The sequence below is a fragment of the Carlito syrichta genome, unplaced genomic scaffold (genome assembly GCF_000164805.1).
Source record: "Carlito syrichta isolate Samal-C Ts95f unplaced genomic scaffold, Tarsius_syrichta-2.0.1 Scaffold310050, whole genome shotgun sequence".
NCBI lineage: Eukaryota > Metazoa > Chordata > Mammalia > Primates > Tarsiidae > Carlito > Carlito syrichta.
This window is the reverse complement of record NW_007254146.1, coordinates 753,411-769,748: the sequence shown is the minus strand read 5'-3', so window position 1 is coordinate 769,748 and position 16,338 is coordinate 753,411. Positions and strand designations below refer to the sequence as shown.

The following is a 16,338-nucleotide window of genomic DNA, read 5'->3' as shown; positions in this document are numbered from 1 at the left end:
ATCTGTCTGGGGATGGGGAGACACCCCTTATCGACAAGGGTGCCTGAACAAAGCATATTTGTATACCTAACCCTAAACTGTACCCCATAATATCAAAATAAAAAATATTGATATAAAAAAATTAAATTAAATTTAAAAAATAAAAAAAATAAAAGTTAGGTTTATTGAATATAATTTATATAGAATAAATTCATCCTTTCTAATGTACAGCTGTTTGAGTTTTGATGAATGCAAATAATAATCATGTAACTACCACCAAAATAAAGATATAGAAATGTTCCACTACTCTCCAAAATTTCCTCATGCCCTTTTGGGATTCACCCTTCCTCTCTCCCCCCACCCACCCCCCACAACCAGCCAACCATTGATCTGTTTGTCCCTATCGTGTTACTTTTTCAGAGTGTCATAGAATAGAATCACAGCCTTCTGAATACAGCTTATTTCACTTACCATGATGCATCTGAGATTCACTTGTGTTGCTGCATGAACTAGGAGTTCATTCCTTTTTACTGCTGAGTCTAATGTCCATCAATTGTAAAATAGGTTGTTTATCCATTCACCAGCTGAAGAAAATGTGGAATTTTTCCACATTTGGGATGATTATGAATATACACATTGGGGTAATTACGAATACAACTGCTATGGACATCCGCATATAGGCCTCTGTGTGAAATATTTTCAGTCAACTTGGTTGCTGAGCAGTAGGGCAAGTATATGTTTAACTTTAGAAGAAGCTGCCAAATGTATTCCAAGGTGGTCGTTCCACTTTGGCCTGCTCAGGTCTCCACCAGGATCTCCATCCATAGTCCAGTTCACCTAGGTCAGATTTGCAGCTGGAGCTGAGGGGCAGGCTGCCTGCCTGGGCACGGCAAGCCCTCCAGCCGCCACAGGGGCCTGGCTGGCACCCTGCACCATGCCCATCAGTACCATGTCCAGGTTGTATAATAGTAGGGACTGTCCTCATCTGAGAACAGCTCTCCATGCAGCTGGGAAATTTTTAGTTTCCAGTGTCTCAAATATCTGATTTAATGACTTCTAAAAGCTTCCTCTATTTTCTCGAAGGCTGCCTCTCCCAGACGCTGATGTGCAGGTTCCTGAGCATCAGTGCTGAGGTCACCAGGCAAAGGTAAGAAATCCCAAGCCGTGGGCGGGGCTTGCTTTCTCCCAGTCCTGTGTGGCACAGATCACAGGATCTCTGTGGACACTAGGCACCAGAGAATGTACCCCCACATCCTGGGGTGTGCCACGTCCCATCCTGGGTCATCTTTTGAATCTGCTGGACCCTGTTGGTCATGAGGTTCAAGTGACAGAGGTTGGGCTCCACCAACATGTGGCAGAGCTGGAGTATCACCAGGGACATGTCCAGGAGCAACTGCGGCTGCAGACTGTAATGAGGGCATGGTCTTAAAGGCGGCCAGGGCTCCCTTCAAGGAAGTCTTTCTTGTGGCCACAACATTTCCTCTCAATCCTCCGGCAAACATTGTATCCTGCGGGGGGGAGGGAATGGGGGGGATGGGTGCACTGCCAGGCTCCCTCCACTGCCGCCACTCCTTTCTTTCTTGGTAATTTGTGTCTTTCTATTTGTCAGTCTGGCTATAGGTGTATTCACTATATTGATTTCCAAGAACTAGCTGCTGTTTTCACTGATTTTCTCCCATTTTTTTTCCTTTTCATTTTCATGGTTCTAAATCATTTCCTTTCTTCTGCTTGTTTTGGATTTAATTTGCTCTACTTTTTTAGTTTATTAAGGTGGAAAATTAGATCATTGATTGCACCTTTCTTTTTAAAAAATTTTTTAAATTTTTAGTTTTTTTATTTTATAAATAATACATGTATGTATTTATGGAGTACATATGATATTTTGTTACATGCTTAGAATATGTAATGATCAAGCCAAATATACACCACCTTGAATGTTTACCATTTTGATGTGTTAGGAACATTTGAAGTCCTCTCTTTTAGCTATTTTTAAATATCCAATGCATTGTTGTTAACTATAGTTACCCTACTCTGCTAGAACATTGGAATTTATTCCTTCTATCTACCTGTACGTTTATATCCATTAACCAACTTGTCTTCACCACCTCCCCACACACATACACATCTTTCCCAGCCTCCACTATCATTTTACTGTCTACTTTCATAAGATTAACTTTTTAGTTCCTATATATGAGTGAAAACATGTGGTATTTATCTTTCTGTGCCTAGCTAACTCACACTGAACATAGTGACCTCCAGTTCCATTCTTATTGCTGCAAATGACAGACTTCCATTCTTTGCAATAGCCAAATGGTAGTCCATAGTGTATATATACCATGTTTTCTTTATCCATTCATCTATTGATGGACACCAAGGTTGATTTAGTATCTTTACTATTGTGAATAGTGCTGCAATACACATGGGGTGCAGGTATCTCTTTGATATACTAATTTTCTTTTCTTCGGATAAGTAAATACCCAGTAGTGAGGTTGCTCAATCATATGGTAGGTCTATTTTAGTTTTTTGAGAAATCTCCATACTGTGTTTCACATTGGTTGGACTAATTTACATTCTCATCAATAACATATGAGAGTTTCCTTTACTCTATGTCTTCACCAGCATCTTTTTTTTTTTTTTTTTTGTCTATTTTATAATAGCCATTCTAACTGATGATATCATGATATCTCAACATGGTTTCTTTTTTTCTAACATAAGTATTTTATGTTATAAATTTTCCTCTAACCTATGCTGTATTTTGTTATGTTGGTTTTTTAAAAATTTTTATTCAGTTCAAAACACTCATAATTTTCTTCTTGACTTCTTCTTTTACCCATGGGTTATTTAGAAGTGTCTTGCATAATTTTCAATTATTTGGGAATTGCCTATATGTCTTTGTTATTGATTTCTACTTTCATTCCATTGTGATCAGATAGTGTACTTTGAATGATTTCAAGTTTGTGAAATTTGTAAGAAACTGTCTTATTGCCTAGAATATCTTCTACCTTAGAAAATGTTCGATGTGCACTAGAAATTGATATATATTTTGTTGTTATTAAGTGATTTCTTTTTTTCTGGGGGCAAATTCCCTCTAGTGTCTTCATGTTTTTGGTCACTCATAGTACTTTAAACATTTGAGTTTTTTAAAATATTATTTTTAAAAATTTATTATTTTTATTGGTGAGAGGGTTAGTTTGTTATAGTCTACTCTAGTCTACCTGTAGCCAGAATTCTTAGATTCTTGTAATACAAGAACAAATTTCTTTTTTTTTTTTTTTTTTTTTGAGTTGGAGTTTCACTCTGTCGCTCAGACTGGAGTGCAGTGGCCGCTCCCGGCCACTGCAGCCTCGACCTGCTGGGCGATCCTTCCGCCTCAGCCTTCCAGGTAGCCGGAACTACAGGTGTGCGCTACCACGTCCAGCTGATTTTTTGATTTATTGTAGAGATGAGGTCTCGCTGCCCAGGTGGGTCTCAAACCCGTGGGCTCAGTCAAAATTTCTTATTTTTAAGCCAGTTGTATGTTGGGTTTTTTGGTTCTTTCAAGCAAAAAAATCCTAAGAACTGTGCACATACACAGTACTTCACAATATATAAAATGAAATGGGCCAAGGCGAGTGGATTGCCTGAGCCTGCCGGTTTGTGACCAGCCCGGGGAACTTGGCGAGACCTCGTCTCTAAAATAAACCTCTGAATTTACCCCACATCTCTATTAAAAAAAAAAAAAAGAATGTGGGAGAGAAAGAGGATTGACTGCAGGATAAAGTCATTGGAATGGCAAGAGAAGGATCTAGGCATACAAGAAAGAATTTAGTATAATAAATTGTGTTTGATTTACCATAATACTGTAAAAAACAATTGGCAGTAATGAGATACTGGGGGGGGGGGGAGAACGTCATAACATCAGTAAGGGAACTGATCTCAAAACAGGCAAAATGGGGACCAAAGGGAGGCCCAAACTTTACCTGCATGATGTCTACTTGTATACCTAATCCTGAATTGTACCACACATCTTTAAAATAAAATATTAAAAAATTTTAAAAAATAAAAAAATTAGCTGGGCGTGGTAGCGTGTACCTGTAGTTCTGGCTACTTGGAAGGCTGAGGCAGAAGGATCACTGGAGCCCAGCAGGCTGACACTGAGATGGCCATGAGCGTGCCACTGCACTCCAGCCGGGGCGACAGAGTGAGACCCCCAACTCCGAAAAAAAAAAAAAAATTAAATGCCAAGAACACAGTTAAAACTATTGTTTGACTTAAATTAACCCATATTAAATTAAAATAGAAACCAATTTTGTAGCCTGCTTTATTTACTTGGAGGTAAAACTATTTACAAATTTTCCAGGGTATTTCCAAATGAAGAAAGAAATAATTGAAAGATTATTACCTTTACACTCGGGGGCATCACTGCTCCATACTGCATTGTCAGAACAATAAAGCTGGCTCTCTCCAACAAGTGAAAATTGATCTGGTCCAGGTGCAGGATCACAACTATAAGTTACTGCTTCAAGATATTCAAATACTTCTATGTCACTAAAGGTATATTTTCCATTTTTTATTTTTGGAGGTGGTGAACACAAAATCTCTTTAAAAGCGGAAAAAAGAGCAAATGAAAGGCAAAAGGGAAGGTAAAAGATTAAGGCAGCATTAGTAAAGTCCTATGAACTGCCGCCAATAAACTCATCAATTAGGATTTCTACAAGCTGTGAGTTCAATATCCATATAGTAGAGAGTTTCTTTGAGAAATGTAATTTCTCAAATTCAAAACATTAACGTAGTAATGAACTTTCAGAACATAACTCATTGTAAGACAATGCTGTTTTGATCTAGTCGCCATAAGAGATGCTGACAGTTTAATAAGAAAATATGCTTATGATTGCAATAAAAACTGAGTGCTGGTTGAAAATGCTTGGTAATTTATAAATATATATACTCTCTAAATTGGTGATTCACAATAATAGCAAGATATTAGTGTCTTTTTTACTCTCATCCTCACAAGTATACAGTGATTTATTTTTCCTCCAGAGGCTACATATTGTGTGATAATACAACAGGCCAAATCCAAGTCTTTATTTAAGGCATATTGAAGATATCTACAAAAATGCATCAGTGCCACCATTCTCAAATTTTTTTGGTAAAATTGTTATTTTTCATTAGAAAAGTCACATGTTAATGTGTATGGAGCTTATTATTCTTAAAAATGAATAAATTATGTAAAGACCTCTCCATTTCAATTCCAATATAATAAATTTAATAGATATAACCCACATAAATGAGAGCTCTTTGTGGTCTTTGTTAATCTCAAAGTATAAAAGTGTCCTGAGGCTAAAAAGTTTGAGAACTGCTGGTCTAAATTTTAAAAAGAAAATTACTTACTTTCACATACTGGGGCTTTACTGCTCCAAACTGCGTTTATGCCTTCAAGTTTACAATATAGAATTGGAGTACCAATTAAGTAGAAACTAAATGAAAAAAGAAAAGGATACTGTTTTCTTTAGCAGTTAATAAGGTATACATAATAATGAAGGACATTTTTATATGTTTACTTTTCTATGCTGCAGCAGTTTGCAAGAGGGCAGTTTCTTAAACAATATAATGTAAAATGAAAGTGCTAAATAAATCTGCAATTTAACCCAAGAGTTTCTCCATTTGAACACACACTGGCCAACAGCAGAGATGTCTAAATAAATCTGCTGTGCCTATCAGTCTTGCCTGACAGTTTCCTCTTGCTCAGTTTCCTCAACCATTAAAAGAAGTTAACAGAACATACCTCATGGAGTTATGTGTAGGATTAGATGTGTTAGCATCTGGCATGTTGTAAGTGGTAGGTGAGTTTTAGTTCTCATAAATATTATCTAGAACAGAAATATCTTTCTAGGAATAGCTCAGGAATACCCCCACTCAATGAAATCTTCCCTGATTATTTAAATTTTCTTCCTTCTGGACTTTCATTGTAATTTTCATGAATAATTCTACTTATTTGGTATTTCTCATTTACTATTCTGCTTTGATAGCTCTTGGTATATACTGTGTTTCTCAATAAGGCTACAACTTCTTTGAGAAGGGTCTATGTCTTAACTGACTGGTATCCTTCAAAGTGTAGCAAGTTCTCTCTGTGTAACTATTAACCGTATGTTCCAATATTTTTACTTGACCAAGTTAAAAAACCATCAATGAGACTGCCTTACATAGATAATCACAGCTGATTTTTCCCCCAAGGCTCACTCATCCTTTCTATATAGTTGTATATTACTGCTATAGTTTGAATATGGTTTGTCCCCACCAAAACTGAGGTTGAAATTTAATTGCCAGCGTAACAATGTAAAGAGGTGATGGAGACTTTAAGAGATAGATTAGGTCATTTAGAAGGATAACGCCTTCTGGGTTAATTCTCTAGGAGAGTGAATTCTCATTCCCACAGGACTGGATTAGTTACCACAAGAGCAGGTAGTTATAAAGTGAGGCCACCCTCATGCTTTGTCTTTTTTGCATGTGGTCACTTTTCCTTTCACTTTTCACCATGCTATGATGCGGCACAAAAACCCTTGCCATACACTGCTGCCATGCCCTCCAACTTCCTTGTCTCTAGAAATGTAAGTTGAATAAACTTCTTTTCTTTATAAATTACCTAGCAACAGAAAATCTGCCTGCCAAAAGCTAAGAAGACCCACATGATGATTATACAAGCAGTTTCAGTGTATACATATGCCCTCACTTAGTGACACCTTTGAAGGAACAGGAGATGAACCCTGTTCCATTTTAAAACTCTTAAATGCAGAGCATAATTTTCAATAAATTCTCATTAAAAATAAACAAAATGATGACCTTCACTTCTAATCTAACATCTGATACAGAGGGCTACCCTGTATTTAGCAGTTATCATTCTTATTATCAATGAATAAATGTTTACTACCAAGTGGCAAATCATGTTTTTTAATGATACCAATTTAAAAATAAAAAAATAAGTAAGATACATTTAAAAGCTTTTTTAAAAACTTGATTATAGAGGTGTATATTTTAACTATTAAATATCTCTCCATCTTTACTGACATTATATTTTTCCTTTGTCTCAGTATTATATACTTTAATTTTTTTGATCACTTTCCCAATATGTCATAACATCTGCTGCACAATTAATAAAGTCTGAAACAGGGGACTCAAACTTGAATGTCAAGGCCGTAACTACAAATGAGTGAAACTGATCAAGTTTACTTATTTATTTGCTAATTAAGTTGTTTATCCATTTATCAAATGTGTTTATTGCTTCCTATGTGCTAGGCCCTCTTCTAGGTGCTTTGGGATATATCAGTACTAACAACAAAAAAGATTTTTATTCTATACATCTTACATTCTACAGGGAGAAAAAAGAACCAACAAAAAATAAATGAAAGCCAGGCTCGGTGGCTCAGCCTGTAATCCCGCGCCTTTGGGAGGCTAAGGTGAGTGGATTGCCTGAGCCCGCGGGTTCAAGACCTGCCTGGGCAGCAAGACTTCATCTCTACAATAAATCAAAAAATCAGCCGGGCATGGTAGCGCATGCCTGTAATTCCGGCTGCTTGGAAGGCTGAGGCGAAAGGATCCCTGGAGCCCAGCAGGTCAAGGCTGCGGTGGCCAGGAGCGGCCACTGCACTCCAGTCTGGGCGACAGAGTGAGACTCCAACTCAAAAATAAATAAATAAATAAAAATTAAAAAAATAAATGAGATAAGTAATTGGAAGGTCAGAATGGAAGCTGTTCACTTGATAAATTAGAGGATTTATCAAAGTTAATGCAATAAGTGAGAAGTGCTTAGGCTGGTATTAGGAAACAAAATAGCTAAAAGAAGGATATTGAATGTTCCCAACTCAAAGAAATGATAAATGTTTAAGATGATGGCTATGCTAATTATCCTGATCTGATCGTTATGTATCCAAATATCACTATAAACCTCATAAATATGTACAATTGTTATGCCAATAAAAAATAAATAAAATACAAAAGAAAAAGGACTAAGAAAATTACATTTATTCTCTAAATGCACACTTTTCATATGTCCAGGATCTCCAATATATACTGTTTTAAATGCCCTGCAGAACAAAAGCTATTATTGAGTGTTCAGTACTTCACTTCTTTGTAACAGTCTCAAAAATAAGGTTTTTCAGCTGAGATATTTGGGTCAACATGATGGTAAAGGCTAACCAAGTCAGTTTTGGTCTGGTAACACCTTACAGGGTTATCTGGATACAAGTGTATCTTTGGTTGGCAATTTTACCTCCCATTTCTGTGAGCATTACTTCAACTCTAAGAGTTGGCAGAATTAAATAGGGTACACTCAGTTGTGAAGGATAAAGTCGCATGTTTATCACATTTTTAATGCTTACAATAGGCTTATTAATAGATCTAGCAAGCATTGTATAAAAATCCCGAGTTCCTTAGCTAGAAATACAACTTGTCCATGGCAAAATTAAATTAAGTTTATATGACTGCTAGAAGAGAAGCAAACAAAAATAAAATTACTCACATTCAACTTCATTTCCTCTAATGAGCAACTTACCCCTCATCACAAACAAAGTGCAACTGATAACCATACGCATTACTTCCATTTGCATAGATTGTTTTGCCATGTAAAGGATATCTTATAAATGGACAAATTTTTCCTAAAAGAAAGCAATTTTGAAATTTTAAAAAATCCAGTTTAACAGATTTGAATTAAAATCAAAATTCCACATTGCTCTTTTGAATTTATGTGAATATTTTCTGTGTTTACTATTATCAAGGCAAACTCACATGTCATATTCACCCAGGCAACCAATTGCCAAGAAAAAGTTTTCTTGGCAATTTCTCACAGCCTGAAAATATACACTGCTATCTTTTTTTTTTTGAGTTGGAGTCTCACTATCACTCAGACGGGTATGCAGTGGCACACTCACGGCCACCGCAGCCTTGGCCCACTGGGCTCCGGGGATCCTTCCTCCTCAGCCTTCCAAGTAGATGGAACTACAGGCACGCGCTACCACGCCTGGCTAATTTTTTTTTAATTTATTGTAGAGACGAGGTCTTGCCAAGTTGCCCGGGCGGGTCTCAAACCCATGGGTTCAGGCAACCACTCGCCTCGGCCTCCCAAAGTGCTGGGATTACAGACTGAGCCACCAAGGCCGGCCTATACTGCTATCTTAAACTTCATTTCGCACGAAAAAAATCACCACATCTCCATAGTGGAATATGTACGCTAAAATGTGTGAAAATCTCCAGAGCAAGCAGAAAAAAAGAAGTTTGTTTACTTACTATAGCAAGGTTCATCTGAGACAGGTAGCCATGTGTGATTCTGATCACAAATAGTATGGGTGGCAAGGGGAGGTACATAGTAGAATCCTTTTCTACAGGTATAATCTACTCGTTCCCCAACTTCATAATAGGTTTTGGGCTTGCCAATGAGTTCCATAGCTTCAAATGTTGGTGGCTCCTCACAGGCATCTAGGGGTAAGAGAATAAGAGAACATGAAGATGAAGTACTGATATCATTTTCACCAGCCAGGGACTGTGGTGTGGCAGTTGGTAGAACAGAAAAAACAGAAAGGTCCTTGGCAAGATTTTGAATGATTATTCCATGCTTTTACCCAAGGAGAGTGCAGTGGCCGCTCCCAGCCACCGCAGCCTCGACCCACTGGGCTCCGGCCATCCTTCCGCCTCAGCATTCCAAGTAGCTGGAACTACAGGCGCGCACTACCACACCCGGCTCATTTTGATTTATTGTAGAGATGAGGTCTCACCAAGTTGCCCAGGCGGGTCTCGAACCCACGGACTCAGGCAATCCACTCACCTCGACCTCCCAAAGGCGCGGGATTACAGGCTGAGTCACCGAGCCCAGCTGCTTGTTTTAAATAACATCCTATTAGGTTTTGGTTTGTTTGGGAATAAACTGAATTTTCATTCAACAGTAAATTAAAGAGACAGCATCCATGCTTCTGGTCTTTAAAAATATACATAGGTATGCATCTTTCCCCACATTTTTTAAAACTCATTTTAAGAGTACCCTCTCCTCTAAGAAGTCTTCAATAGCACATAGCACTCTGCTCAGATTACTCTTCCACGGTTGGAAACACAAACTTATAACAGTTTGTCACTTCAGGCTCAGTCTCCTCTTAGAAGACAAATTCCTAGAGGTCAAGAACCATGTCTTCTTCTTCTACTATATTCTACCCTGTGGATGTTCAAGAAATGCTATGGTATGGTAAGAGGGTAAATAAATGTAATGGATTTTATAGATCAAAGTAGATACAACTAAAGTATTTCAAATTGTAAGATTTCATTTCTAAGATTTCATATAAGTGCATTATTGAACATCTTATAAGTGAATAGACACATTTTCATATAAAAATTTACTACTTTGGATAGCCCTATATATTTTTTTCACTTTCTTGAACACTGAACACAATTTAATCTTCCCTCATTGATTACTACATCATGAATTGCCTCAGATGGACCTTGAAGTAGTTGTTGGATTGTTTATCCAACATATTCCTACAGTAGAGCTACTATATTGCTGTGTTTTTAGAATTTTTTACTTCTGTTTTTTATCTTTTTTTTTTCTTCTCCCTAGAGTGGTATCACTTCTACTTCAACAATCCAGTTTCCTTTTAATTATCAGTGAGCTTATAAACCTAAAACATTTGTTAATAACGACTATGTAAAATAAGATGATGGAGACATCAAGTAAAAGTCTAAAGGACCAAAATAATACAAAAACTTCTCCTTTGAGGAAGGACCTAAGGAAATAGATCTATTTGATCTCTGAGGAGGCTTTTCTTTCTTACTCACTGGAGACTAGTCAAGAGAAGTCTAACCAAGTGAAATGTTACTCTTCATTTCATGCCATATTCTAAATTCTAAAATTCTCTACATATGCAATGTCCAACATTTTATTTATATCATGTCCTGCAATCCACCTATTGGCAGTACATTTTCAATATTTCCACTATGCTAGCCTTGATATCTGAATGCTCCTCAGTCAATTGGTTAAAACAAAAAGCCCTGGTAATTAAAAGCATTGTTTTAAAAGATAATTTGTATAGAGATACATTTTATTGCTAAAATTAAATTTACTGACTACCCTGAACCAGACATTCTCATTTTACAATAGGAAACAAAAGGCTAGAAATGCTACATAATTCTCTTTCAGCTACAAATGCATAACATCATTCTAGAATTTCCTGGAACTACCAAAACTGAAATCAAGTAATGGCATGCCAGTGTTACATATGCATCCTTTGTTTTATGCATTCAATTTCAGTAACTCTCTTGAAAGCAGATAAAAAGATTCCTAACTTGAGTTTCGCATGTAATATGAAAAAATAATGTCAATTAGATGGTTTGTTTAGCTAATTTGAAGTGTTCTCTCTAACCTGCATTGAGAAGGCATGCTATCAACAATGTGCAGAGTTTAAAATTTTCGGTTTGGCAACCAGTGGACTACTTGCTCTATAAACTGTAATAATTTTGGCCAATATAACTTTTTTATAATAAAATTTCTTCTCTTGCTCAGAACACTGAATTTTCTTCCTAGAAGATTTTTAAACTAAACATTCCCAGCTCCAGAAAAACAGTATCTTGATTTCTTTTTTTCTGGCTATTTCGCTATGTAATTAATACTAAGCCGTGATGCTATACCTTAACATTGCATGGCATTATATCATATGACAAGTGCATTCAGAAAATTCCCCAAAATTCCAGGTAAGTTTCAGTAAAGTCAATTAATTCTCTACACTGGATCCACTGAACTATTCATCTTTTCTACATTCACATCTGCTTGCAAAAAAATTAACTCTAACATACACATAGCCAAATTAGTATCACCAGAAATTCATGGTATCTGACCACAGCTGGAATTGCAATGAAACCTGACCATCTGGCTGCTTCCTTCATTGTCCACACTAAGACTTTTGCTTCCTCAAAAGAGACTCCAACATCTACATTTGTCAATTTTATGTCTCACTTCTCACTCGATTCTATGTCTACAAAAATCACTTAAATTACTTCCCAAGGCATTAAATGGTCTCCTCCTTGTTAGGTTTATTCTAACAGTCACTTCCTCAGAAGTTTTCATTACCCTCTTGATAGCATCTGGAGCTATTGATCACTCTCTGCTGCCTGAAGAGCTCTCGCCTTGGCTTTTAGGAGAGCACACCACGCTGGTTTTCAGCTTGGCCTCTAGATACTCTTCCTTCTCTGCCAATTGGGATAAGATAATGTCCTTAGTGGGTGTGTTCTAGGACCTCCTGTTTCACTTTGTAGGTCCCAAGGGTGAATATACAATCCCATAACTTCATTACCACTGATAACCAGCTGACTCCTTGCTAGGTCCCTCTGTCCACCCTAGAGCTCTAGCTGGGGTGCCAAGCCTATATGTTCAATTGCTTCTCCACACAGCTCCACTTGAAATGTGTCATCCTATTTGAAATAATACAATGAAGCCCATGTGTGGTCACTTTTGATTCTCCACACTCACACACACCCAGCAAACAAGTTATGTCTCCACAATTGAAATGCCCACTCAGTCTCTCTAGGTCTATCCTTTACTTTTAGTTCAAGCCACTATTATGTCTTATCTGGATTGTTACAAGAGTTTCTGAATAGGTATCCTTACCTCTCTTGCCACCTTTCTGTCATTTTTCATATTGCTACCACAGTAATATTTATGATAGTAATCAAGGCTTTTCCAAGACAGATACCTTTCACTGGCTCCCCAGTTCTCTCACAATAATGTCTAAGTCTCCTTAATGTGTCTAAAGGACTTTTAAAGCCTATCACTGTCAGGACCCAGGAATGCCTTCCAGGTAGGTGGCAGACCCAGGAGGCAGGGCCAGCAACTTGGTTCCCAGGTTATACCAGTAAACTACTACCAAACTGCTTTCCATTACTGCCACTCATTGAGGGCCCATTTGCTGAAAACGACATACTTTATTTGCAATTAAGTCCTCAAGAAATTGTCTTCTGCACCTGGGGAAATTAGACCAACCGTACTTTAGATTTATGTTGTGCCAACAAAAGGGTTTAAACTGTCCTAAAAGAACAGGTAATATCATAGTCTGAATTTATGATAGTGATTGTTTACTTCTAACGAGCCTGTTGCTATGCATAATTATTCTATGATCTAGTCGCCTAGCTTTCTCTTGCCTCCTTTGGCAGACTCTGCTACACTGAGCAGCTTGGCAGTCTAGCTGTGTCACATCTTGGTGCCTTTGCTCACACTGCTTCCTCTGCTCTGAATGCTCTCCCATCCTGGTCAGCTGTGACTCTTATTCAACTCTTGTTGAGTCTTCCTGATTTAATCCACCCATCATCTCTTCTAGAAAGCATTTTCTGCCTTCCCTTGGGAAACTGATCCATTGCATTTCCCTGGGCTCTCCCCTGCATAGATCTCTCAGGTAGCTTTCACATGCTTTGTGTTAAATAGTTAACATGGCCGACTCCATTCATCCATGTGGCCACAACACCTATTAGTGTTGTACTTAGTACTAGTTTCTGGTACTTAGTATGTCTCAAATAATAACTACTCAAAGTACCACTGTTGTCAAACACAAAACAATGGTGAAGACTTCAAATTTCATATTAAAAAATAATCATCCTAAAGCTTTATGTATTAGAGAAAGGAAATTTAGCCATTTCCTGTGTTGCCTATATCCTAGTATTATGGTAATCAGTTGACCAGATAAGTACTGCTCTCTTCGCATTGTAGTACACAGAGTAAGCAAACTAAGAAGCTACTGTGTAAGCTCTTATTGATCTTGGCTTCTTTAATTGGAAAAAAGAGAAAAACTAAAATAGGCAGAAGAGACTACATAAAATAGGAGATTGGGTTTTTTTCCCAAAAGAGCAGCTTCCCTTCTGGAGGAATGAGACTGGTCCTGAACTTTGACAGATTCCTTTTGTTTTCTTCTTGTAACGACTGCTTTCCACCCTCATCACCCCTCTTCAAAGTTAACTTTTTAATGATCAGTCAGATGCAAGACTAGAGTATTCGGAGCCCTGGAGAGTCTACATAAACAGGAAAGACAGATCCATTTTGGCCCTCAGCTGCCCCTGTCCTAGTTTTTTAGGTGGGGCAGAAAGGCTATCTTGAGCATTGTCTTGAAAGAACCTTCCTGGAGGCAGGAAGTTTCTTTTCCAGGAGAAACTTTTTCTTAGGCTCTAAGACTCAGCAGAATATTTTATTTAATTTTCTGGTACTTAGATATTGATACTGTGTGTTAACACGGAGGCAAAAAAATGGGCATTTTGGAACCACATGTGTGACAAGATAGGCAAGATCTCTATATTTTGAGGAGATACAGAGAGTAGAAAAGATAGTTTTAAAAGGGTGATTATGAGTTAGGGAGGATTTGAGCTGGGATGTGTGTGTACCTGTCTGGGATGGGGGTGTGTGTCAGAGAAGGTCTCTTTTTGAGGAGTAACATGAGTTTGCAGAATAAGAAAGAGCCAGATATGCAGTGGGTCAGGAGCAGAATATTCCAAGGCAGAACCACAGGACCAGCACAGGACACACAAGACAATATGTGAAGGCATGTTGCTAAGGAAAGAAATGCACCATACAAATTGTAGATGTAACAGGATCCTAAGCATAACTTGGGCATAGATACCTACAAAGTACACATAAAGTCAGAAGGAAATATACCAGAATATTCAAAATGGCTGTCTTCCAATTGTATAAGTTTTATACACTAAGCATCTACTTTTAAAAAAGTATTCCAGTTAATGAAACACAAATTTAGTGAGGTGGGATTCCAACTTTAGTTTATGAGCTGTAGGGGAAAATCAGATGAATACTATCCTCCTTCCTTAGGATACTAATTTTCCACTAGGTTTGGCTACCATTGTTTTTAGGCTGCTTCACATTTCCTTTCAAATATGACCAAACTAATGAAAAGAAGGAAAAAAATGCCAAAAATCCATAAGGTAATAGAATCAGATAGTGTTTATATTAACTGAGAACAGGAAGATGACCCCCCCCTCCAAAAAAAAAAGGAAAGAAAGAAAAGAAAAACAGCAGCCACCTGTAAACCAAGACCAGTGTGGGACTGTTCACTTAAGCCAGGTGTGGTAGAGCACGCCTGTAGTTCCAGCTACTTGGAAGACTAAGGTGGAAAGATCGCCGGAGCCCAGCACCAGGCTGCGGTGGCCAGAAGCGGCCACTGCACTCCAGTCTGGGCGATAGAGTGAGACTCCAACTCAAATAAATAAATAAATAAAACAAAAATAACCCCCCCCCAAAACAACACGGCGCGCCTTTCCCATCTCTTTAACCCCAGGCACCGAGAGCCTACTCTCAGCCTCGAGCAAGCAGTACAACGTGCCCACTCCTGCCCCACAGCCCGTGCACACCCTATACAAAGCAACCAATGAGTTTTCCTGTTCACAGTCGGCTCCGCAGGGCAGGCCACTTGTGCACAGCACACCTCTGGGCAACACCTGTCCAGTCGCGTGCTCTCCTAACCCCAGCCCATGGGGCGTAGCAGAACCCTCATCTAGGGTTCTGCCAAGAATATTCCACCAAGACAGCAACTACACCGCCCAGAGAACATTGAGCATTCACTCACCACGGGCACAGCACGGATCCTAGCAACACTCCCATGCATCTGGGCCCTCCAGAGCAAGCCGTCACTTGGGGCACGCGGCCCGAGCTCCCCATCTGGACTTGTTTCAATCCCGAAAACACGCAGCAAGCTTCTGCTGAGGACACACCTAGGCCCTCGGTGTCGGCCGCGCCCACCACCCACCAAACAAGCTTTCACCTCGGGCCCTGCAAGGCCCCCGCATCCCCTCGAGACACACACACACACACACACACACACACACACACACACACACCACACTTGGACCCCTGCACTGCACCACCCTAGGAGAACCCTAGCCACGCCCTCTACCCCAACCAGAAAACCCCTCCAAGATCCTACCGGAGAATGTGGACAGCAGGAATACCAGGGCCACCAGGGACAACCCAAGGAAGCTCTGGGAAGGATAAGGACGCTCGCGTTGGCAGGCAGACGCCATACGCGGCGCGGTAGACGCCGTTATTTTTCCGGACATGAGCGGGAAAACTGAGAGCCAAGCCAAGCGAGGGAGTCCCTTCTGGGTCCGGTTATCGGACGCAACAATCCCCAAACTCACAAACTGTGAGGGGGCTTCCGGGCAGGTGGGCGTGGCCTGAGCCGCGCCCGGGGCGGAAGTGAGTTGAACCTGAGGGGTCGTGACCAATAGGCGGGCCATGGGGTGGGGCCTCGACGAGGAGGGGCAGTCCATTGGGCGTCTAGAAGACTGGGCGAGGCCCCGACTGGGGGCTTCCCCCTCGGTTCTGCCAGCTGCTGTCAGCTCCCCCCCTCCATCGGCGCT

The 16,338-nt window shown here is 39.3% G+C and overlaps 1 protein-coding gene across 5 annotated transcripts in view; it reads right to left on the bottom strand.

Moving 5' to 3' along the window:
* Positions 1–16,130, bottom strand: part of CD46 (CD46 molecule) — a 34,538-nt gene extending 18,408 nt beyond the window's left edge. For all 5 annotated transcript variants that reach the window (XM_008068305.1, XM_021717699.1, XM_021717700.1 and 2 more), the window contains exons 1-5: positions 15,903–16,130; positions 9,238–9,426; positions 8,507–8,609; positions 5,350–5,435; positions 4,361–4,558 (exon numbers count right to left, since the gene is read on the bottom strand). In XM_008068305.1, the coding sequence (XP_008066496.1) occupies positions 4,361–4,558; positions 5,350–5,435; positions 8,507–8,609; positions 9,238–9,426; positions 15,903–16,035 (709 nt within the window). In that variant the 5' untranslated portion in view covers positions 16,036–16,130. The remainder of the gene's footprint in view (positions 1–4,360; positions 4,559–5,349; positions 5,436–8,506; positions 8,610–9,237; positions 9,427–15,902) is intronic.
* Between the last annotated feature and the right edge of the window lie 208 nt (positions 16,131–16,338).